At 39.3% G+C, this 26,138-nt stretch overlaps 1 protein-coding gene across 7 annotated transcripts in view; it reads right to left on the bottom strand.

The window, feature by feature from the left end:
* Positions 1 to 26,138, bottom strand: part of AP2A2 (adaptor related protein complex 2 subunit alpha 2) — a 100,901-nt gene that overhangs the window by 36,029 nt on the left and 38,734 nt on the right. For 3 of the 7 annotated variants that reach the window (XR_012159320.2, XM_073347187.2, XM_073347188.2), the window contains exons 3-9: positions 12,631 to 12,773; positions 11,451 to 11,644; positions 8,691 to 8,820; positions 8,183 to 8,284; positions 5,552 to 6,036; positions 3,023 to 3,191; positions 1,743 to 1,880 (exon numbers count right to left, since the gene is read on the bottom strand). Coding sequence is in view for 6 of the 7 variants with exons in the window: in XM_073347187.2 (XP_073203288.1) it covers positions 1,743 to 1,880; positions 3,023 to 3,191; positions 5,552 to 6,036; positions 8,183 to 8,284; positions 8,691 to 8,820; positions 11,451 to 11,644; positions 12,631 to 12,773 (1,361 nt within the window). In the remaining variant the exon portion in view is untranslated. The remainder of the gene's footprint in view (positions 1 to 1,742; positions 1,881 to 3,022; positions 3,192 to 5,551; positions 6,037 to 8,182; positions 8,285 to 8,690; positions 8,821 to 11,450; positions 11,645 to 12,630; positions 12,774 to 26,138) is intronic. The other 4 variants (XM_073347189.2, XM_073347192.2, XM_073347191.2 and 1 more) reach the window with 2 other exon arrangements.

Genomic DNA, 26,138 nt, shown 5'->3' with positions numbered 1-26,138 from the left:
CAAAAAGGCATGATCCAAGCCAAGAAGTTACTGTGAAGCGCTGTTCACTGAAATAAGCGTTGAGTCGAGGAGGAATGTAGCAAACAGCGTATCTAATGACAGGGTTCCAGAAATCCTTGCTCAAATAAAATCCTTATTGATGTTAGTGTCAGTTTTGCCTGAATATACGCTTGGGCAATTAGCAAAGGCAGGCCAAACAACGTAGAAAAATATAGTTAATAAGATTTGAACCATTTAAGACCTATGTATCTGAAAATCAGAGGGCATTTGTTATACACACAGCACCTGGATGAGGTATCTGTAACAGCATTTCTTGAGAGAAGAGTAAACAAGTTAAGCAGACTATGGTATCCTTGAGCTGTATAATTAATAAATTAATCCAAGCTGCTGTCAGAATAGGACAGAACGAGTGAGATCTTTGATCAATTTAAACCAGCCAATTAAAGATTCTTGATCAGATAACTCAATTTTTTGCAGTTGTACAGAGGAAAAAATATTCCCAGATTACCAGCATATAAAACACTCTCATACCCCGGGTAAAGCCTTAAAGCAGGGGTGGGCACACTTTTTGGCCCGAGGGCCACATTGGGGTTGCAAAACTGTATGGAGGACAGGGTAAGGAAGGCTGACCCCTCCCACTTCCCGCTCCCTGATTGCCCCCCTCAGAACCCCCGACCCATCCAACCCCCACTGCTCCCTGTCCCCTGACCGCCCCCTCCGGGGACCCCCCGGCCCCTGACAGGCCCCTCCGGGACTCCCACCCCCTATCCAACCCCCCCTACTCCCTGACTGCCCTGACCCCTACCCACACCCTGACAGGCCCCCCGGGATTCCCACACTTATCCAACTCCCCCTGTTCCCCATCCCCTGACTGCCCCCCAGGACCCCCTGCCCTTTATCCAACCCCAGCTCCCTTACCATGCTGCTCAGAGCAGCATGTCTGGCAGCCGCACCACCCTGCAGAAGCGTGCAGCCCCGCTGCCCAGCGGCATGACTGCAGGGGAGGGGCTGAGGTCTAGCCTCCCCGGCCAGGAGCTCAGGGGCCGGGCAGGACAGTCCCGCGGGCCAAATGTGGCCAGTAGTTTGCCCACCTCTGCCTTAAAGGGTTATACTTGTGAGTTGGTTCTGGAGGCCACTACTTAATACTACATCAAGTACCCAAGCATAGATATTTCAATTACTAATCTTCACTCAAATCTTCCCAGCATGTTTAAGGTGCTACGAAAATATACCTGAGCACTTCCTATCCACTTTAACTCTCACCTCATATAAAGTATTGATTTCCAGGAAGTACTCTGGATTGAAAGACAGTTCTATGTTTTGGAACAATTAGAGTATTACATACAGACATACTATACAAATTAGCACTTTGTTTAAAAACTTAGTGTAATTAAATCAAACTAGAGTTCTGCTGTATATCATACAATTTAACACTAATCTAACAAATACAAAATCTTGAGGCCAGTGAAGGAAATTTGACAGTACAGAACGCAGTTCTACAACATCCAGAATTTGAGAACAAAGTTTCATTTTTAATATCACACTCCTCCCAAGGACAAAACACACAATTCTAACGATAAAAAGCTGAATTATTAGACTACAACCACCTTTCAGATCTCATTTTTAGTTTTTGCTACCTTGAAAATATCTTTAATAGAGAGCAATTACACAACATCCAACAGCATACTGCGTTTTCCAACACAGGCTAATTGAGATTGGCAAAGGGGACATAAATAACTCACAATTTCTTCTCTAATGGAATAATCAGCAGTCTCCAAGTAATTTAGCATTTCGGCCACAATCTGCTGGGCATTGCTTCGGTCACACATAGCATACAGGAGGTCTACTGCTCTTTGTCTTACACTCACATCCCTTTCGGTCTGTAAGAGAAGCCATAATGTTCACTCAAAGTAGAAGTTCTATGGAAAATCATGTGACAGGCAAGAGAATCCAAAATTATTTCAGCTCCCATTTGCAATTTATGTAATTTACTGAAGAGATGCAGCTTCCATATTGAACACTGAATTACTGTTAAGGATTGATTGTAACAATTGCCACAGTTATCTGTGTTATTCCTACACAGAAATACTATGCAAGTTCATTCTGCAACCAAGAACCTAGGAATGCACTGTATTTCCAGTAATACAAGCTGCTTGCTTCATTCCTACCTCCATCAAGCATCAAGGGAAGGGATTAGCGGAGGTCTATTTATCTATTTTGGGCAAGAGTGATTGTGTAAAAGTTATATCATAGTTAGTGCACTTTGTTTTTCTACTGTATATTTTAAAACATGTAGAAGTGCCTGGAGGACGGGAAAGGCACTTAGTATAAAATGACATATCAAACCCTACCAAGTAATGCAGAGATAGTACTGATTCATTTAATCCTTATGGCCTATTACCTTTTTGTATAGAACTAAGCATTTGCCACCTTATGGGACATGAATGAGCATTACTAAGATTGTCAAGCTGTCAGAACAATGGGAAATTAACTAGCTATCTGGAGGTTTTAAATCAGACTTATTCAGCATTAATGGAAGTTGCAGTTAAATGCATTAAGGGCACTTGTTGTGACAAACTGAGGCATGTAGCCCACCTTATGAATCTAGAAGAAAATAATATACTTCAGAGGTGCTACTGGACAGAACTCTGAAGAAATCAAGATATCTGATAAAAACCAATTCTGTACTGTGTTTTCAATCTGTTGCCCGTGTGTTGAATTCATTAGCAGGTTTCTACTCAGTGGATGTCTGAATTGCAATTGAGCCTAGAGTAGTGGGGTTTGAGGCACAAACATCCGTCCACCGATAAAAACCTGCAAGAATGTACGTTACAGACTACTGCTTCCTTCCTTTTCAAGTCTTGTCTCCTGACATTTGAATGTTATTATAGTGTGGCTAAAGTAAGAAAACTCATGACATGACTACTCTGAGAAGTAAGAGCACTGATGAGCTTAGCACAAGGGCAAGAGATTCAAAACTGATGCAGAACATATACCAGAATTCTTAAACCTTGATATTTACCTTCAATGCATTGATAACTGTTTCTATATGAGTTTTCACGGCTTCGTGGGAAAATTCAGAGCTGGCAAGCGTGCACATGCTTTCCAGTGCTAGATAACGCAGATTAGTTTCCCGGTGCTGCAAGAACTGACCTAGTTGGTTACAGGCACGGACTAGCAGGTTTGGCTCACTGCACAGAACAGGAGAGAAAGTGAAAAAGGGTAAAAAGCAACAAATTAGAAAAATATTATAAGAATGCTAGGTAATTACTCCACAAGAGGAGTGTGCATCAGAATTGGAATGATAAAGGGATAAGAATCCAACAAACTACTCAAGTGTCCCTACGGAGATAGTAAGTGCACACCTATGAACTGCAGAAGGTAATTAAGTTTTCAGATATTGTAAACATTCATAGCCTCTCTCTAGATTATAGAAGTGGGTTAAGACTACAAACAGGGCCCAGATCCACCAACTCAGGGGCTATTTCTGAAACACCAAAACAATCAATTCTCCGGTGCACCATTCCATACCCCCCAAGTATTGTTCCAATCGAAATATATCCAGCTGCCCCCAACTAAGGCATGTAATTCCCTGCATTATGCAGATGAATGCAGGACTCACACAGATACACCACTCCTCCCATTCATTACCAGATGACTAAAAACTGTTTTCCTCCTTCATGGAGGCATCCTGTGCAGTTTCCACATTAAAAAAATATCAAACCTGTATTTTATTGTGATGGTGAGTAAATATGGATCCCAGGAGGCTACACAGGGCTGCTCAGACTACCATAAAAACATAACCCTGATAGATATATCTTGGTATTGAAGCAGAAACCAATGTAGTTTTATTGTCAAATAAAGAAGTTTATCCAAGATACAGCCCAGCCCAGATTGTCTGAAGCCTTGTTGGCCCCCAAGCAGATATTCAGTTTTTAAATTAAGTACAATTTAAGTATCTGAAATTTACTGAAGAAATTTAGTATAGCATAAACGAGGGGTGGGCAAACTTTTTGGCCCAAGGGCCACATCTGGGTTGTATGGAGGGCTGGGTAGGGAAGGCTGTGCCTCCCCAAACAGCCTGACCCCTGCCTCCTATCCTCCCCCTCCCACTTTCCACCCCGACTGCCCCCTCAGAACCCCCAACCAATCCAACCCTACTACTCCCTGACTGCTCCAACCCCTATCCACACCCCCGCCCCCTGACAGCGCCCCAGGACTCCCATCCCCTATCCAACCGCCCTCTTCTCCTCATCCCCTGACCACCCCTTCCTGGGACCCCCTGCCCCTAACTGCCCCCCAGGATCCCACCCCCTTATCCAACGCCCCTGCTCCCTGTCCTCTGACTGCCCTCCCGACCCCTATCCACACCCCTGTCCCCTGACAGGCCCCCCGGGACTCCCACCCCCAACCCTCCCTGTTCCCCATTCCCTGACTGCCCCCCCAGAACCTCCGCCCCATCCAAACGCCCCACACTCCCCAACTGCCCCCCAGGAGCCCCAGCTCCCTTACCAGAAGCTCGCAGCCGCGCTCCCAACGCTGCCCAGTAGGAGCGGCAGGCCAGAGCGCTGCCTGTGCGGCGGCATCACTGCGGGGAGGGGGGACAACCTACCACAAACCTGCTTCCCACTTAAACAGTTCTCCACCCCTACAATTAACATCCTTCCTCCCACCTCCCCCCCAACTTTCCAGTGAAAATGGTAAGGAGGATTAAGTTTTCAGTGAAACCTAAAGATCATGAGGTTTGGGACTAGCCTCCCCGGCCGGGAGCTCAGAGGCTGGGCAGGACGGTCCCGTGGGCCGGATGTGGCCCGCGGGCTGTAGTTTGCCCACATCTGGCATAAACAGTCAAGACTCCACATAGATATTCATGCAATTAAGTGTTAGAATGGATTTTCATCTATACTAGGACTCAGAAATAGTAGACCTGCTGTAGTTGCTTGGCATTTTAGCATTTTTGCCGCAGCAAAGACAGCTAAAAAAGGTGAATATAAGACTTTGCTTCCACTATGGATAACATGGACTCAGCTTGTACAAACTGAATAGTGTTTTTCAGCAGAGTTATGGTTATGCATTATTCAAAGGCGAACAAGAAGCAAAAGCTAAAATGATGGCCCATTTTGAAGCCAAAACCATTCTCAAACCCAGTGAGCATGAAATATCTGTGTGCAGGCAGCTTAAGCACAAGTCTATCATCAAACTGAGCAGACTGCAAAAATAATCTTATTTTTTATTTTTTCAAGTTTACAAGATAACCCTACGGGTACACATTTACATGAGGAGAAAGCTATACTCTGGCTCAATGAATAGGATTTTCTATATTTCATGTGTCCTTTGTGTATATTCTTTCAAGTGACCAGGGTTCAACTGTACTCTTTAAAATCTAAACGGAGACAGTTATCATAAAATAGCAGGTTACGGGTAGTAATTTTCAGGAGCTGGTAATAGAAAATGAAACTGCATTGTATTAGAAGGTAAATTAATGTGAAGGACAACGTCAAGTGTGGTAGCCTTAAGCGTTCCACAATAAGTAGTAGACTCACCGACTCACCTGTCATGGTGTATAATTAAGCTTATTGCCTCAAACAACACAGCATTCTTTGCATTTGAGTGTTGCACTTTCTTAGATTTTGGGGGCTCTTGAGCTTTGTTAAGGATAGTTTCCAGACATTCTGTGAGACGACCTCGCACCGCAGCATCTTCTGGAGGAAACAAGACAAACTGTTGGACAACTTCATTTTGCTCAACACTACTGATTAAATACCCATCCTTGCCGTAAGATGAAGTTATTCCCCAACTGAGAAGAAAATTGTTGGTGTCAGCACTAAGTTTACAGAAGAACTCCATGAACATAAGGGTGGAATTAGAAGACTCCCGACGTTGCATGGAACAGTGCTGGCAACTAACATGATTCTTTACCCCATTACCTGGAGGTGGATAGCACTGTAACAACCTCAAAAGCTTTACAGACAACCAAGGAGCAGGGACAAAATAATAGGTATAATCCTGCAGATCAGTTGATGCAGATGTCACAATCTGTAAAAACACAAAATCAGCATCTGAATGACAGAAGTTCATAAGATCTGATATTATGAAAATGTTCACTGTTCTTTTAAGTACCAATACAATGTGTAAATGAACTTACAGTTAGACATAACAAATTTTAATAATATATAAAGGCAAAGTATAAGTTTCATTTTTAGTAGGCTGAACAAATCACCTAATAAGGATTAATGTGCAAGTAATTCAAAAATCAATATATCTAAATAAGACACTGAAAAATATCAGTTGTACCAATATCAGTAATCAATAACTCTGCCAATTTGAAAGGTCTTATATTTAGTTTTATAGGACTAAAGAAGCCTAATTTAATAAAGGCTGAGAAGTGTTTGTTTGAAAACAGATGAGTGAGGAAAAAAAAAAATCACGCACCCATGCACCAGCAGATGGTACAGATAGTGGCAAAGTGAACGCTTAATGGATTCATATGCTTCAGATTGATATTGCAAAAAGTCAGCAGCGCTTCTTTTTCAGGATTTATTAATTTCATTTTGAGAGAGTAATTTGACAATTGAGGTTTTTTTTAGTTATTCAAAATTCAGGTTTTTCAGGGCTCTCTTTACCTACACAGTAATCGTTGAAATGTTCCCTAGTCTACTTGAATGTAGTACTACTTAAAACAGAATTATGTTAAAATGTACTAGGTAACCTTTAGTGCACACCAGCAGGGTCTACACGGACTAATGAATGCACAACACGTTAGCCACTTTAGAAGTCCACATTACTGCTCTGTGTAGACAAAACCATAGATACAAATAATCGTTTCTTGTATTTTTCTGGCGATTATTGGATAAACACCAATTTCATTTTTTTGCATTAGTGGTGTTTTATCAGTGTTCAGCAATTAAAACCTAAAATCAGAAGCCCTAAATATCAGATACAGAAGTGCCTTGTGGAGTTCACGACCTCTCATCCATTTTCCCAAGAAAGTTTATACTATAGAATCTTTTCTACTGTTGTTCAAAATATTTTGAACCTATGTAGAACAAGATTTCTCTCGGTTCATTCACCATCCGACAGCAAGGCTGGGAGACAGAGGGAATTCAGATCTGGTGCAAAATTGACCTTTTATTTGGTAACATGAGATCTGGAATCAGAGGCAATGATCTTAGGTGGCAGATTGTGTATCTCCTACCTGGTACCATTAATATAATCTTTGCACAGTACTGCCTGATCTTGTGTAAGACCCTCAGGAATAAACACAGAATAGGTGGGTTTGTATATATTGGGTCCTTGAGCACCAAGTTAGAAAAGCAACCAAAAGAGAGCCTGGGATGATAAATCTTTCTAGAACAGAAGACCTGACACTTGTGTACTGTGGTATATCACAAACAGGTCCACGCAATGGTAGCCGTAATCCAAAACACCAAACAATCAATTATCTGGTGCAACATTCCATTTTCGAGTGAGTCTGATCTCCCACTTGTGATTGGAGGTGAACTAGCCACTTAGCTCATCCCCTAGGCTGTCCTGCAGACCATGTAAGCATACTTGAAGTGTTTCTTTCTAGAGGTTTGGGTTTATATGTTGGAGACAGGTATTAACATTTGAGAAGAGAACACACCGGAAAAATCAGCAAATAAGTTACCCAGAAATATTGGGAAGTCCACTGAAAGACTAGCACAAATGGAGATCTGAAATCTGCCACTTATGCGAGACAGAATTCCTGGCAATTCTTTTAGAGGAGTGGGTACTTAACCAGCTCAAAAGTCTGATGTGTCTCCACATACTGTAATAGAATCGTTTCCTTATGTGAAGTTGGCTGGACATGAAGGGGAAATAATTTGTTGTAAATAGTAAAATAAAATACGTCACTGCTTACAGTTAAAGATGAAGAAATCCACTGGTGCATAATTTAAGGACATAGGCGACAAGAGGAAATGTTTATGGATGTTCACTTCATCAGCAACAGACCAATAAAATATTAACGTAAGAAGGGCTATACAAGCACTTTGCAAACATTACTATTCAACAGAGACTGAAATCGCTTGCAGAAGCAATACAGCAAGTTTGTTTCAGAGTAAACTGTAACCCAAGTCTGTTAACTCAGTCCAAGTGAATCTGATCAAGAAAGTTAAACGGCCCTGGTTACATTTCTCTGCGGCTGTTTAATGAGACTTACTCTGCTTAGCCTAGAGACAGCCAAAGATACTGAAGTTTTAAACTCTTCTGGGTTCTTCTGTGCCAAAGTAGTGATAAGACTGGTAGCAGCAGTAACCACACCCTGGAAGAAAACAGAATTACTAATGTTTTTGTTCAAATATTTAACATGTGCAATTGTTTAAAAGCGTCGAATGAAAGATGGACATTTGTTATGTACCAGACACCCAAATCTATCCTTAAGTTTACACTAAGGAAGATTATACTATACTATTAAGCCTAAAAGCCAAAATTCAGTTTGCATTAATCCATAGTTGTAAGTGATACCTTAAAATAAGCTAACTGGCTTTTATCAATTTTTTTCCAAGTAGGAAAAGAAAAGGAAGTGAGACTTCTTGGATACTCCCTCTTATCCACCCTAACTCCACTACATGGCCCCAGAATTGGTAACCCTCCCTTTTGGCCAAAAGCTGAAATGATTACTATTTATGTTTGGCATCCCAGAAGAAATAATGCTATGATAAGCTTACCAAATGCTGGTCATTGAGAAGATGCACCACCCTGGATGTCCAATCTCCCATGGGAACAAAGTCAGGAGAAGTTCTATACAAACGCAGCAAGCACAAGGCAGCACTCTGCTTCACGCTATCCATGGTGTCTCTGCAAGATAACACCTCTTTTCAGCCCAAATTAAGAGTCTTGGTACAATGGACCAGTATCTGGTCATGCTTTTCACAGGCCGCTAAACACTATTATCCAGAAGTAAACAAGAATGGAAACCAGCACAAGGTTTTTGTTGGTTTTTTTATTAAAAGTATTAGATCCCCAAGTTAATTATTTAAATTACTTTCAACTACTTTAAATTTGTTATTAAGTACTTTGATAAGTGGTTTAAAAATTTGGCTAGTTACACGAGTGTAACTACCTAGTTTAACTTCTGTATCCTTTGCTAAACACTATTTGGCAACATAAAAGCAATAGTGAGACAACACTCCGTCGTCTTCTAAAGCAACAGTACATAGGAGATTTTTCTTCACTCTACAGCTGGAAGTACACTAGTGTTAGAGATGTGATAAGTCTAGGGTAAAGCAATACCAATGATATTCAGTCAGAATACATTTGAAATTAGAGAAGGGATGAGAGTGAAACCAGGATCTCAAGGTAGATGTTCGTAGTTGAAAAATGGTTTACAAATATTGTATGACCTTTATTTCCCAGAGAAGAGATACCGAAAGATTCTGTCTGGAAAGCACCATCAAACTTCATATACTTAATTTGCCTTGTCCGTTAAGAATAACTCACAAATCTTTAGGAAAAGTGATTCATGAACAAGCTAATACATTTAAATTTCTAGGGCATTACTTGATTTCTGTAGTGGTATCCTGCTTGATAACATATTATGGAACTAAAGGTATTCCTTTCAGCCACATGATGTAAGACAAAATTAAATGCAGCCCTTTATCTGATGGGGAGCTGGTAGCGAATCCTAAATTTAGATGATTTAATATGAAAATCTGAATAACTTTTGAAATTCAGCAAGGACAAAACCCTGAGGGTTTTGCTTGTCTCATGAAATTCTGTTCAGGCTTGGCTGAGCTCTGCAATGTTCAACCACCATTTATTTAGCTTCTGTTGCTTGTGTACATCAGAAAAGTCAAAGTAACTGACTATGATTTTTCTAACAAGCCAGCCCCATGCTGGTGTTGCCACAACAACAGTATCACCACAACACTGTTCTAGGAGCAACTGGAAAATGCCAGAGCATGTGTGGAAGTGACCAGGGAGAGGAAAAGGAAGAAGAGAGCCTTGCAGAGCCTGCTCCCTTCAGATCCAGTAAATGACTCAGTGTCCCATCCTCCTTTGGGTACCAACACATGAGGCAGAAGCTCGAGGACCGCCTATGAAAGGATGGTGAATCCCCTGATGAAGATACATGATAGGGGATTGTTAGCTGCACACAATGAAAATAGGTAGAAATAAAAAATAATAATAATAAAAAAACCACTGAGGAAGTTGCATACAAAGAATCTTTGGAAGAATGGTTTTTAAGTGGCAAAGTCAAGCTCTTAAGTTAGAAAATGACAGATTTACAATTGCATGTGCACAATTAGGGTTGCATGTGCATTGTGATGCAATTTCTAGTTATATGATCATATGCAACTTTTTCCACAGGATCCTTGGCGTATTCAGTGCACAGAATGAACAAAGCCAGACTTAATCTTGCACAAGCAAGTACATCTGGCACTATCTGGAGGGCTTGACTTTACAACCCAATTGTCTTTTTAGTATGCAATACATTCAATTATTTTTCTATTACAATGATGAGAGGTGAATGAGGCAACCAAAACTCTAGTTAGTATTTCAAAGAAATGTATGAGAAGGATCCATACAAATTAAGAATACTTAATACTAATAAAGAAAGCAGAACTGAACTGAATTACTACCTGGAGGTTTTCATTTCTTTTAAGTCCTGAGAATTCTCATGGACATAGGCCTAGTCCTATGATCATAATTTCTCATTACACAGTTATTGGGTGAACTCCAGTCAGATAATGGTTGCAAAACTTTTGTTTTGGCCACAGTCTTGCTGGGCAAAACAGGGAAAAAATATTAGTGGCAATTTAAAAGAAAACAGCCACTCAAATGATTTCCTGTGGATATAAAACCTTGCCTATCCCTATGTACACCTAGAAAGGGAATGTGGATTTTGGAGGAAGCTGGAATATACGGTGCAAGAAAAGTTTTCACCTTCCTAATGAAATCATAGACAGCAATAATGTGTTTTCAATGGAGTACATTTCTAATAAGGAAATCTGTAGTTGAGGTATGGTGTTTTCAGATTCATTCACTGCCCATTTTAATAGGATTTATCTGAACAGGAAAAAGGGAACAGCTTTTGTTCTCCCAAGCAAAATATTTGGGATCACACTTCTGGGACAAAAAGTAGATACTTTTTAAAAATTCTTCATAGATACGTGGGTAATGAACTAGAATCTGCAAAAATGCAATTTGGGTTATTAGCCAAAGAGGACACAAGGTAATTAGGCCAAAATATTTTAACTTGTGTGCAAAAAGTTAAGTTTCCATATCTATGTTTAGTCACTTAAGCAAGCAACCTGGTTTTCAGGTGTGTTGAGCACTGTTTACCTTCAGTTCTTAATGATGGCAATTGGCACCTCTAGAACATCAGGTCACTTAGGTGCCTAAATATGGCTTTCGACCCCTAATTTCATGCTGAGAACCACTAGTACTACCTATTGCTGTGCAGTTGTTTCAAACACAATACATACCCAGCTACAAGTATTTTTGGAATTTCTCCAGCAAATGCTTCTGCCATCTCCCGGCTACCCACATTGGCTATACAATGCAAAGCTAGTCCCATGAAGGTGGGGTTGCGACTGGCCAGGTCATTCTTGATTGCATTGTTTATCAAGCGGATCAGCTCACTGTTGGAGTTCACTAGCACTGAGATGAAAAGATATCCCTGTGATTCAGAAAAGGAATAAGAAAGTAATATTTCTGATAAATCAAGCCTGCTAAAACTAATTTTCTGTCTTTTGCTAATATTGTAAGGTATTCTATGAACTCATGTAGTTCCCCTCCAGCAATACTTGTCCTTACAGCTCTCCCAAGAGTTCTGTGTAAATAAGTCCCTGGAATTTCAATCCAATAATAGAATAAAGAGGTCCAGAGTTGCAGAGTACAACAGCAATGTCTTCAGAAGGGAAAAAAAACAAAAAACAAAAAACCCATCACATGTACATTCCACCCAAATCATAAATTTTGCTCGTCAAAGACCTGTGCTCTGCTCAGTACTTGTCACAACCATCACTTCACATGCTCCTAGTAAATGTTAGTTCTCCTGTTAGGGACACTAAAAAGGAGAATAAACCTTCTAGATTCTGACGGTTAACTAAACTCACTCTGGTTTATTCCCCCTCCCTACCTCTCACCCCCAAATGTGCTGTTAAACAGAGGTCCTAAGTATCTGATTTTTTTTTTTTAAGCTTTGACTGTATCCTTTCAGTTACCCCCTAAACATAGGTTTTCCTCTGAGTGGGATTCCATAAAATGCCTAATGTTCTACTTAAAGAAAGTACCTTGTCTAATGGAATGTGTGTGTCTTCGTAAGGTACATTAAAAATGTAACATGACTAGTCTTCTGTTGCAGTTAGTGCAACATTTATTTTAGAGGTTAAAAAAGGCAACAAAATCCTTCAAAGTTACTTATCCAAACAAGTAAAGGACTCATCTGTACAGCTAAACGTTACTTTGCAATACCAGCTAGAACCAAGCTAAGACCATGCAGAAAGAAGGTGGGGAGGTGGGGAGGGGACAAAAAAACCAAACACAAAAAACCCCACAATTTATTTAAGCAGCTAGTTATATAGTGAGGCATGACAGGATAGGAAACTAGGCAGTATGACATTTCATAGATATTTCCTTCTTCAGGGTTGAGAAATTACTCACAATTTGTTTCTCTGTGTATCTGTTAGAACTCAGTAGGTTTACAGCTTCCATGTGGCCAAAGTCAATATCATGGCCCAGGAGGAAGATGAAAAGTAGCTTGCAGACATACTTTTTCTTACTGTAGCCATCCAGAGCCTTGTCACCTAGTAAACAATTAAGAAAAAGCATATTTGAAAACCAAGACTCTTTGAAATGCAGCACAGGCCAACATTTGTATATCTCTGTACGACCCCACACTAGCATTCTAGTACTGCACAGTACCATTCAAGTACTGCAGCATGTGCTAAATGTTTTTTCAAGAGTTCTCGTTTTATCCTGTCAGGTTTCATTGTTTATGTTTAAGGTTCTTTTGATCCACTAGATGAGAGAATCTATGCAAGTGCTTATTACACAATACAAAAAAGTTATTGGGTAGCTTGACTAGATATTCTGACGGACACTTCTGACTGTAAATATCCATTAATACATTCAGATTTAAAACAACCCAAAGTGGCTTACAATACTTTTGAACTAAGCTGCAAAGCAAGCAAACGCTGATCAGATGTGTCTACAAAACATTGGCACCAGAACACCAGTAATGGAATATACTAGGGCTGTCGATTAACTCATGTGATTAACTCCAAAAAATTAATCGTGAAATCGCACTGTTAAATGATAAGAATACCAATTGAAATTTATAAAAAATATATTTCAGATGTTTTTCTACATTTTCATATATACTGTATTCTGTGTTGTATTTTTATTACAAATATTTGCATTGTAAAAATGATAAATAAAAGAAAAAATAGTGTATTTCAATTCATCTCATTCAAGTACTGTAATGAAATCTCTTTATCACGAAAGTGCAACTTACAAATGTAAATTTTTTTATTGTTACATAACTGCACTCAAAAACAAAACAATGTAAAACTTCAGAGCCTACAAGTCCACTCAGTCCTACTTCTTGTTCAGCCAATCGCTAAGGCAAACAAGTTTACATTTACAGTAGATAATGCTGTCCTCTTCATATTTACAATGTCAACAGAAAGTGAGAACAGGCATTTGCATGGCACTTTTGTAGCCGGCACTGCAAGTGCTAAACATTTGTATGCCCCTTCATGCTTTGGCCACCATTCCGGAGGACATGCTTCAATGCTGATGATGCTCATTAAAAAAAAAGAATGCATTAATTAAATTTGTGACTGAACTCCTTGGGGGAGAATTTTATGTCCCCTGCTGTTTTACCCACATTCTGCCATATATTTCATGTTATACTAGTCTCGGATGATGACCCAGCACATGTTGTTCATTTTAAGAACACTTTCATGGCAGACTTGACAAAATACAAAGAAGGAACCAATGTAAGATTTCTAAAAATAGCTACAGCACTTGACCCAAGGTTTAAGAATCAGAAGTGCCAAAATCAGAGGGACAAGGTGTGGAGCATGCTTTCAGAAATCTTAAAAGAGCAACACTCGAATGCAGAAACTACAGAACCCGAACCACCAAAAAGAAAATCAACCTTCTGACTGTGATATCTGACTCAGATAATGAAAATGAATATGCGTCGCTCTGCACTGCTTTGTATTGTTATCAAGCAGAATCACTCATCAGTATGGAAGCATGTCCTCTGGAATGGTGGTTGAAGCAAGAAGGGACATATGAATCTTTAGCGCATCTGGCATGTAAATATCTTGCAATGCTGGCTATAATAGTGCCATGAGAACACCTGTTCTCACTTTCAGAGGACATTGTAAACAAGAAGCGGGCAGCATTATCTCCTGCAAATGTGAATAAACTTGTTTGTCTGAGCAACTGGCTGAACAAAAAGTAGGACTGAGTGGACCTGCAGGCTCTAAAATTTTACACTGATTAAAAATAAAACAATGTTTTTGTACATAATTCTACCTTTGTAAGTTCAACTTCCATGATAAAAGAGATTGCAGTACAGTACTTTTATTAGGTGAATTGAAAATTACTATTTTTTTTACAGTGCAAATACTTGTAATCAAAAATAAATAAAAAAGTGAGCACTGTACACTTTGTATTGTGTTGTAATTGAAATCAATATATTTGAAAATGTAGAAAACATCCAAAAATATTTAAATAAATGGCATTCTATTATCTTTTGAATCGGGCAATTAATCTTTTTAATCGTTTGACAGCCCTAGAACATACAAATGTCAGTTTTGCCCCACAATCCGTGGAAATGGCAAAACCCCAATACTCTGGATTAAAGCATTTAAGTATTCTACAACGGCTAATGCACACATCAGGAAGTGGAGGAATAGTCTGACAAAAAAAATTTTTGATTATGCCTTTTTATAAAGTCTAAAACATTACATTGACTATCATGTGTAGAGGCCATAAGGTAAGATTAAGATCCTCTTAAATACCCAGTATCCAGTCAGCTTTACAAGTCAAATTTCAAAATGGTTTAGATTACAAGGTTAAGAGGTTTCATTTTTATTTATTTTTATTTTTTAAACAAAAGGGCATGCTCTAAAACAGCTTACCTTTTATGGTTGTAGTACAGAACTCTAAAATATGTATTTCTGAAAGTTCATCAACATTATTTTCCAGCCTTTTTTTTTTTTTTGTTAAAATCCTATTGTAGTGAAGCGATGACTAAAAAGGGGGGGAGGGGAAGAGATATGATAGAGGTCTATAAAATCATGAATGTTGTGGAGAAATGAACAACAAGTTTTATTTACTCCTTCACACAACACAAGAAATAGGGGTCACCAAATGAAATTAATAGGCAGCAGGTTTAAAACATACATAAGGAATTACTTCTTCACACAACGCAAAGTCAACCCGTGCAACTCATTGCCAGGGGATGTAGTGAAGGCCAAAAGTATAACTGGGTTCAAAAAAGAATTAGAAAAAGTTCATAGAAGATGGCTAATAGGTCCATCAGTGGCTAAGATGCCAGGGACACAACCCCATGCTCTGTGTGTCCCTAAACCACCAACTACCAGAAAAATGGGACTGGATGACAGCGGATGGATGTTCTGTTCATTCCCTCTGAATTATCTGGCACCAGCCGCAGTCAGAAGACAGGATACTGGACTAGATGGACTGTTGGTTTAACACAGTATGGTAATTCTTATGTACTGAATAGTACAGCCAAAGCCATCTGGCTGTAAGTGCTGTTAGGATATAAATATTCAGGCCTGTCTGTAAAGGCCTATACTCTAAGAATTTAGGTGTATTCGTATCACTTAGCTAGTTATAGAGGTATAAAAGAAAGAATCAAAATCACTGTCTGCCGGTGTAAGAGCCTTCTCTTACTGTGACAGTCTGAGGCCCTGTGCTTAGGCTAAGGCCTTTTGCTAAGCAGCAGAGGCAGCCATAAGCTGGGAAGCGAATGATCCCATCCTCACATTCCAAACTAATCACATCGAAATAAGGTGCTATTGGGCTATTAGGAATCCAATCCTGACCTGATAATGCCTATCACCTCCAGGGAAAGGGAAGTGCCTAGAAGATGTAAAAGAAAACTTAGTTTGATAGCATCCTATCTGGCAAGAACTCACTTATCAATAGCTGGGATGTGAAATCCTCATTTCTGTAAAAAGAAAAGGAGTACTTGTGGCACCTTAGAGGCTAACCAATTTATTTCCTCATTTCTGTGTTGTTCTATCATTGTAGTCCCCATTTCCCTATTGTTTGTCTGTATAATCTCTGTCTGGTTCTGTGATTGATTCTGTCTGCTGTACAATTAATTTTTCTGGGTGTAAACTAATTAAGGTGGTGGGATATAGTTGGTTAAATAATCATGTTACAGTATGTTAGGATTGGTTAGTTAAATTTCAGTAAAATGATTGGTTAAGGTATAGCTAAGCAGAACTCAAGTTTTACTATATGGTCTGCAGTCAATCAGGAAGTGTGTGTGGGGGGGGAAATGGGAACAGTGAATGGGGGTTGGGGAAATTGGAATCATGTTTTGCTAAGGGCAGGAATGGGAACAGGGATGCAGGTAAGGCTCTGTGGTGTCAGAGCTGGGAAGGGGGACACTAAGGAAGGAAACTGGAATCATGCTTGCTGGAAGTTCACCCCAATAAACGTCGAATTGTTTGCACCTTTGGACTTCGGGTATTGTTGCTCTCTGTTCATGCGAGAAGGACCAGGGAAGTAAGCGAGTGAAGGAATAAGCCCCCTAACAAGTGCAATCTTTCCGGCAGATGATCTGTTACAGTATAGGAATTATTTTCTTGTAGAGAAACATGAACATTGTGCCTTTTGGCAAACAGCCTCTTCCTTTCCCCATTCAAGCCTACAAAGAAATGTCTACTGATCAGACAGTTTCCTAGAGTTCTGTCTGTGTAACAAAATTTCAGGGAAGCTTCTTCCCTGAAGCTTGTAAAAACTCTTCAACTGTTTTTGCCTCACTCAGAGTGGAACAGATATCTGTCAAATCAATGACCAATTTTTTTGATGGGCAGCATTAGTCAGCACAGGACTGTATGGTATAAAGCCTTATATGAAACGTTACATTATCCCAAAATCATATTTGTTCTTATCAAAAAAAGCCACAAAACCCAACTCATGGCATGTATTTAACAGGCTGAGAAGTGACCAGCTTAATCTACAGCACCTGAATCAATAGGCCAGTTTTCAAACTTGGGTGTCTACAGCTAGGTTAACAAATCCATGTTTATGTAATTAAAGAAGTGACCCTGATTTTCAGAGGTGCCAAGTACCCACAACTCACTGACATGTATTGATAATCAGGCCATTTAACTTGGTGCCTAAATATTGAGGAACTTCAGCATTCACTTCTATGAAGATTTCAGAAATTTTTAAGCGCTGCTATTACATAAATTCAATCAGTTGCAGTTGACCTAGCAAGCTCAGTGACTGTACAAAGTGTCAGACAGAGTGCCTGGCATATTGCAGATTATGCCTACCGGTTACAATATTGCCAAAAAAACTGGGTGAAGCTCCGAAGAGTCATAAGATTGGGGGGGATAGGGAGGGGTGGGTGGGAAGGGGGAGGTATTTGCTTTTTGTTATTTCTGCTTTGAGAATCCAAATTTTCAAGTTTCTCTACAAGCATGAAGGCTAACAAATTTTTAAATTATAGTGAAGATTTTCATGTTATCACTTGATTCCTGGAGCTAGGGCTTGAAGAAAATACCAAATATCACTAGACTTGTGGAAAAAATGGGAAGAAACCGTTTTCTAACCTATATCAGACAAGTGTAGATATGACAAACTGACAGGAAAAAACCCAGATGACCAGCATGAAGAAAATCCCTTTACATAATCTAAAAATATATTTATTTTAAGGCAAACAAGATTGCCTTGACTTCTAGAGACCATGAGTGCCAGAACAATTAGATCAAGGATTTAAATTATCCATGAACCATGCCTGTGTTTCTGCATATAGTACTCATGGGGGGGATTCTGCACCACTGCACAATGTAGAATTAATATTCTGTGCCAAATTTAATTTTTCCCTATAGAATTGATGCTGCAGAGCTGCTGGCTGCCACTAGGGGCTGCTGGATCCAGCAGAGCCCAGCTCTCCAGCTCCCAAATACAGGACACTGTGGGGGAGGAGGGGAGGAGAGAAGGGGGAGCTGGAGAGTTCTGGGCAGCTGCAGTTCCCAGCAGGTCCTGAAGGAAGGCGGTGGCGTGCAGAAAATTCCGTATAAGCCTGGGACCCAGCATCAGGCTGTTTCTCCCTCTGGATCTCTGGGGGGGGAAGGGTGGGGGAAGAGGGTGCCACACAGCTGGGCTCTGAGGGGTAGTAGGTGAGGGTGTCTGAGATCAAAAGGGGCAGAGTTTTCCCCCCCAAGATGTGCGGCACACCCATACTGAGGTGCCCAACAAAAAGCATAAAATAGAGGCTTCTTTAACTCTTTATTCCTGGGGGAAATCTGTTCTTGTCTTTATTGTTACATACTTGCGGACATTGGTTTTTAAATAAATTACCAAAAATAATTGAAAATGGCATGATTATATAGTGTTATTTTGACAAATAAAATATGCAGAATTTTAAATTACTGTGGCAGAGTTTTCAATGTTTTGGCGCAGTATTCCCACAGGACTAATACAAAAGCAACAACACAGGTCAACTGACAAAATAGTCAATTTTACTATGCTGTTCTTGCTGCGGAAGCACTACAGCAACAGCAGTACAGCCAGACAGGATCTTCTTTTGCTGATGGGGCAATCTATAAAGAAGCAACTGAAAAGAACAAATAAATCTCTCATTCCCTCAGCAATGAATCATGTTTACAACTCTGCTGATTCTGCAGAAAGATAGCACTATCAGCAACAGCAGTGAAGTGAAAATCCACTAGATTCATGTCACTTAGTGAAAAAGGAACAACAGTACCTTCAGGTCAGGGCAAGCAACCAAAGGAGGCAAAAAGCAAAGGGAGGGAGGAATACAACAGAAGGCAATACTAAAGAGCAAGTGGGAGACGAGATTGTTGGGAAGAGAGGGAAAAGGAGAGAGAACTGGGAGAGATGGCAGCTTGGATTTAAAAAATGTCAGATGGATACTGCAGTGTCAACATGAATCTAGGACAGATGTCTGCTACAGTCTTTAGTCTCTGCCAAACTTAAGGAGCAAGAGTGATAGTTCTGCACTCAAGGCAGGGTTAGTGAGCACCTCACACGACACTATTATCTCACTAGTAGACTAATATAGGATTTAACTAGAGGAGTCTCTTTCAATCACCTAGACATATGGGAATAGGGAGCATACACAGAACCCTGCAATCCACTGAAAAGGGGAGCCTCAAAACACACCAAGGGAAGAGATGAATTAATAGCTTTCAACTTTAATCAGATGTCAGCAGATCAGCAGTTTGGCTGCTTCAATCACTTGCCCCCAGCAAGTTTCTCCAGGTCTCCTGTAGAACACTTGGAAACGTGATGGGTGTTCACTGTGATCTGAAGGAAGAATACTTCTGATTGATAAAAGCCAGGGTTTTTTTTGTTTGTTTGTTTGTGGGGGGGTGGGGGGGAAGAAGGGGAAAAAGGGAGGGGGAAATTTAGGTTTATTAATTTGGAGACAAAGACACGAACCAACCTTAAACAATCTGTGGTTAGGCCACTGATCAAGAAGCAATCTGATATTTAATATCTTAATCAGATATGGGTGTCTCAAAGCTGGGTGATTGGAGAGTATTGTAAAAATTGACTAAGTTCACCTGGATTTCTCTAGTGTCTGGAACCCTCATAATTAAGGGCTGGATACTGTACTTAAATAGCATTGATATTGATACATGTGGAATAATAATCCTTTTAGGGTAATCCCCAACTCTTAAAATTTTATGGGTTGAAAACACCTTTCAGTTACACCTAGAAGCAGATGGGAAGCCAGTGCAGTTCAAAGCATAGGTGCAGTATTGCAGTCATGTGCATGCAACTCATTAAGTCAACTTGCCACAGCTTTCTGTACTAGAGGAACTTTTCAATTAATGTTCCAGAGTAGGCCTAACTAGAATGGATTACAATAGTCCAAATTCCTACTGACTGTCAAATGGAAAGTGGGTGTTAATTCCTTCTCCTGTACTTGAAATGCCTTCTTGTGCATTTGAAAACCTCCCCCTAAGTAAAACAGAAAGGAAGAGAATATCTTGGGAACCAGGAGAAATTAAATAATCCCCTTGTTCTCTCTCAGCTGCAGAAAAGTGGACACTCAAATGCTCTTTCTTGGTCCCAAAAAAACGTTTAACATGCTTTGCAGGAACCAATTTCTTGTGTCAGAGAAATGACCATCTGGACTCTGCAAGAACTGCTGAAGGATCCCACTGAGAAGATGAAACCAGTCAACCCCAATAGGCAAACCATTTGTATTCCAATGCTACACAAAAAACTTTAAAAAGGTGAAATTAAAGCTGAGGGCTAGTTTATACTGGCGGCAGCGCTTTAACGTAACTTGTGTAGTCGCAGCGGAGTGCTGGGAGAGCGCTTTCCCAGCGCTCTAAAAAAAGCCCACCTCCACAAGGGGCATAGCTATCAGCGCTGGTACACTGTCTACACTGGTGCTTTACAGCGCTGAAACTTGCTGCGTTCAGGGGGGTGTTTTTTCACACCCCTGAGCAAGAAAGTTGCAGTGCTGTAAAGTGTCAGTATAGACAAGCCCTGAGTAGCAGTAGTTTATAGTCAAGGTATTACAGGGGATGTTTTAACTATCCCTAAAACAAGCAAGCAAAGGATACTGGATTTCTTTTAAGATTAAATTTAACCCAAACACATTAAATTACAGAAATACACAATTAAGGCATCCAATCATAATCCTGCCTTGCAGTGATATCATGCAATAACCATACAATTGTAACTAATAAATATGTTTGTGGTTCCAGATTACAAGTTCTGATTTTCAAGGACATTTTGTGCAGAAAGCAGAAGAGCACTGTGAGGAATGAGTGAATGCAGGTGCTCGTGACCATCTCTGCCAAGGGCAACACATGGCTTCCTTCCCAATGAGAGCAAAAGATGCCAGCCATTTTAAAATTTGCTGAAAATTGGTGTTCTACCTCAGCTAAACAACAAAAATACAACTTATAATTGAAGGGTTTAAAAAAAAAATCTACATTCACTTTATTCAAGGCATACTCAAGATTCACCTCCCTGTGAATTTGTGGGAATGGACAACATCCGAGTTGAGATAAATTCAGGACAAGAAAATCTGACAGTGCTAAATTTCTTTAACTTAATATTAACTGTTTAATTTATTTGTAAACTCTCAGAAAACACTGCAAGTGCTGTAATTGAGGAGAATATGGTGTATTCTACGTACATAATTAAATGGTTAAGCCTTTCTTTAAATGCAAATTTAATTTTACCTACACACACACCCAGGGCCTTCATGATCTGGGGACAAAGGAAAGGGAATGAAACAGTACCCCTTACTACAGATAACACCCACTTAGACTGTTGGCATCCACTGGTTAAGGAAACAGGCAAACCTACCAACAACTGCAGTCAACCAGGGAAAGGCCACAGGAATGATGGCTTTCCCAAGTGCTTGCTCCTAAAGATTTGTTTGTATGTTAAGGGGCTGGACAGCTGTGAAATTTTAACCTCAGTTGTCAGTGTTTCACAAGACACTTCCAAATGGAGAAAACGAACAATGGTGTCTGTGGTGTTCGGGCTCTTTTTCTTCAGTTTGCCCTCTAGGATTGGTAGAGGCATCCCTGAAGCTGTGCTTCAAGTAGCAATGAAGCAGACTGATATTTTGTTCTGCTGCCAGAAACCAATTCCATCAGACTGCGGGAACGACCAAAGCACAAGCTAAAGCCTCTTGTGATGCAGGCTCATGTGCCAACACAGCCAGAGCACTTGCAGTTTTGAGAAGGGAAGGAAACTGGTTATCCTCCCTCCTGGCACTTCTACTCATCTTTCAAAACAAGATTAGGAAAACAAAGCTTTTAAAAGCTGTCCTGAAAGATGTTGCATCTACCACACTGTTCTTCGATGAAGTACTGGGGAGAAAATTTCAGACTGGAGATTCTCCTTTTTTACCAGCTTGGCTTTTAAGAGAAGCAGCAGCTACCTATCAGGGTGGATAAAAATCAATTATTTAAAAAAAAAACAAAACACAAAAACAGTTTTAAATTTAAATCTGATTTTGTTGATAAAATGCTTTTTGAGGGAAAAAAAAATATCTATCTAAAGATACATTACAGCTCAAAGATATCTCATCATGGAACAGGGATTATAAATTCTAATTCTATAGTATGAGACAATATATTCATGTAATGTTTAAGAAAAGTTTTGTAAAGGAGTTCCAATAGTTAATGGATTAGGGACCTAATTTTATGAAGTCCACAGGCTTCTGTATAGATTTAGGTTAATTTACCCACCCAATGGGACTCAGTGCTCAGTCTAGAAGATACCATCAGCGATGCTTAGTTTTGCAGTTTTCAAACTGTGCATTTGTGTCTCTAGAGGTAACATGCTTGTTAACAGCAAAAATGTTTTTAAATAAATAAAATAGAGGTGAGAACTAACAAATCTCAACTCTATTGTCCCTCTACAAATTTGTGTACTCAGAGTCAATCCCTCACCTCTCTCTAAGAGTGCAAAGTTTCAAAAAGTTCAATGAATAGAAGATTGTTGGGGGCGGAATAGATCTGGACAAGGAGAAGAAGTCTGGAGATAAATGTGAGAAGCAAGGGACATATGCTTGTTTTGTTAAAATATGTTTGCTGTTGAAGAAAAAAATCCAGAATACTTAACGTTGTTGTTTTAAATAAAACTATTTACAAATGTCTGTCTGGTGACGTTCTCCTTCTAATACAACATGGCAAGAAAATACTCCAAATATTAATGATTAACCTGTTGAACTGGAGACAGTTCACCTCCCAATGACTTCATAAATACCTGCTTCAATTACCTTTAGTAAATGAAATAACCAAACAATCATTCATTAGTTTTACAGCTATATCATAATCTGAAAAGTTTTCAAACTAAATCACTATTTAAAAAATGTATAGTGTGTACCTTCTAAAAATGAAGTCTACATCTATCTCTGAATTGTCAAGAATATGGATTAAGGTTATAACAACCAACAGGAATACACTTTTATGTAGAGAACCATGATTAAATTGAGTCTTCTTGACTAGTGATTTAAATCATGATTTAAATCAAACTGATTTAAAACAAATCTACCCCGCTATCTACTCATCTTCTACAGGAGGCAACAGAGATGCATATCTGAGGAAGAAGAGTAATTTGTTTTAGGGCTGTCAAGCAATTAAAAAAATTAACCGCGATTAATCTCATTATTAATCAACAATAGAATACCACGTATTTAATTTTTGGGGGATGTTTTCTACATTTTCAAATATATTGATTTCAATTAAAACACAGAATCCAAAGAGTACAGTGCTCAATTTATTTTTAATTACAAATATTTGCACTGTAAATAACAAAAGATAGTATTTTTCAATCCCCACCATTGCAAGTACTGTAGTGCAATCTCTTTATCATGGAAGTTGAACCTACAAATGTAGAATTACGTACAAAAAAATCTGCACTCAAAACCAAAACAATGTAAAACTTTGCAGCCTACAAATCCACTCAGTCCCACTTCTTGTTCAGCCAATTGCTCAGACAAACAAGTTTGTTTACATTACCAGAAGATAATGCTACCTACTTCTTGTTTACATCGTCACCTGAAAGTGAGAACAGGCATTCCCATGGCCCAGTTGTAGCTGGTGTCGCAAGGTATTTACATGCCAAATGCCCTAAAGATTCTTATGTCCCTTCATGCTTTAACCACCAATTCAGAGGGTATGAGTCCATGCTGATGACAGGTTCTGCTCGATAACGATCCAAAGCAGTGTGGACTGAAGCATGTTCATTTTCATCATCTGAGTCAGATGTCACCAGCAGAAGGTTGATTTTTGGTGGTTTGGGTTCTGTAATTTCCGCATTGGAGTGTTGCTCTTTTAAGACTTCCGAAAGCATGCTCCACACCTCGTCCCTCTCAGATTTTGGAAGGTACTTCAGATTCTTAAACCTTGGGTCAAGGGCTGTAGCTATCTTTAGAAATCTCACATTGGTACCTTCTCTGAGATTTGTCAAATCTGCAGTGAAAGTGTTCTTAAAATGAACAACATGTGCTGGGCCAGGGTAGACAACCTATGGCACGTGTGCCAAAGGCAGCATGCAAGCTGATTTTCAGTGGCACACACTGCCCAGGTCCTGGCCACCGGTCTGAGGAGGCTCTGCATTTTAATTTAATTTTAAATGAAGCTTCTTAAATGTTTTAAAATCCTTATTCACTTTACATACAACAATAGTTTAGTTACATTTTATAGTAAGAGACCCTCTAAAAACATTAAAATATATTACTGGCACGTGAAACCTTAGAGTGAATAAACGAAGACTCGGCACACCACTTCTGAAAGGTTGCTGACCCCTGTGCTAGGCCATCATCCGAGACTGCTATAACATGAAATATATGGCAGAATTTGGGTAAAATAGAGCAGGAGTCATACGATTCTCCCCCAAAGAGTTCAGTCACAAATTTAATTAATGCTTTTTTTTTTTTCTTTTTTAAAAAAAAAAGATCATCCTCAGCATGGAAGCATGTCCTCTGGAATGAAAGCCAAAGCATGAAGGGGCATACGAATGTTTAGCATATCTGGCATGTAAACACCTTATAATGCCAGCTACAAAAGAGCCATGTGAATGCCTGTTCTCACTTTCAGGTGAAATTGTAAATAATAAGCAGACAGCATTATCTCCCGTAAATGTAAACGGATTTCCTTGTCTTAGTTACTTGGCTGAACAAGAAGTAGGACTGAGTAGACTTGTAGGCTCTGAATTTTTACATTGTTTGTGACATAACTGAACTCAAAAACTAACTAAACAAAATCTACATTAGTAAATAGCACTTTCACGATAAAGAGACTGCACTACTGTACTTGTATGAAGTGAACTGAAAATACTATTTCTTTTATCATTTTTACAATGCAAATATTTGTAATCCAAAATAATAATAATATAAAGTGAGCAGTGTAAATGTTGTATTCTGTTTTGTAATTAAAATCAATAAATTTGAAAAGATGAAAAAAATCCAAATATATTTAATAAATTTCACTTGTTATTCTATTGCTTAACAGTTGATTAAAACTGCGATCACGACTAATTTTTTAAATCGTGATTACTTTGAGTTAATCACGTGAGTTAATGGCATTTAAAATTGACAGCCCTAGTTTGTTTCATTTTATATTACAATATAAAATCTAAAATGGATTCCAATACCGAGGACTAAATTGAACTGTGTATAGTTTGTTTAAACAACCTTACTAATACTTAAAATAACAAAGCTGTGTTTAAACTATGTCGTGAGAACTCAACAGCCGCCCCACTTCAAACACACATGCCTGGACACACTTATGTATGCTGAAGAAACCTCAATTTGTGCAACTGAAGTCTCCATCCTAGCACTTACTCTGATTTGTACAGTTTACTGTAGTCTGAAATTGCACAAAGATCCCTTGTACATGATGAATCTCACTACACAAAAAACCAAGTGTTTTAGTGACAAAGCATTATATATTTTCCTCTAACCCCCAACAGCAAGTTCGTATTTTGTTGCTCACAGGAAACAGAAAGCAACAGGAAATGTTTTTCTTCTGATCAGGTTCTCCTCAATGAAAGATATATACATAAGTTTCTGTAACAACTTATGTTTGAAATTCAGCAGAAACAGGAAGGATCCAAAGAATTCTGGTCAGCAGTTTCAACCACAACAAACAGGACAAAAATTACTTCTCTTTCCCTAGAAAACTTGGTGTTCTTGTCATCTGATGGGAATTACTATCCATTGATGAAGTAAATTCCACTGTTGTAAAGAAGGGCAAATTATACTTTCAAATTTCTTCTTGTTTTCTCCCACCACTTCAGAGATTTTAACACCAAATTATAGAGCTGTGCACACACCAATAGGAACTGCAGTTGTGGGTCATGCTTCTCCAACTTCCAGTAACCAACTGGAATGTAAAGATTTCAATTTTATGTTAAGGGGGTAATGGTTTACATTGAGG

Source organism: Lepidochelys kempii, chromosome 6, assembly GCF_965140285.1.
Source record: "Lepidochelys kempii isolate rLepKem1 chromosome 6, rLepKem1.hap1, whole genome shotgun sequence".
Taxonomy (NCBI): Eukaryota; Metazoa; Chordata; order Testudines; family Cheloniidae; genus Lepidochelys; species Lepidochelys kempii.
Note: the sequence above shows the minus strand (reverse complement) of the source record. Positions and strands in the feature narration are given on the sequence as shown.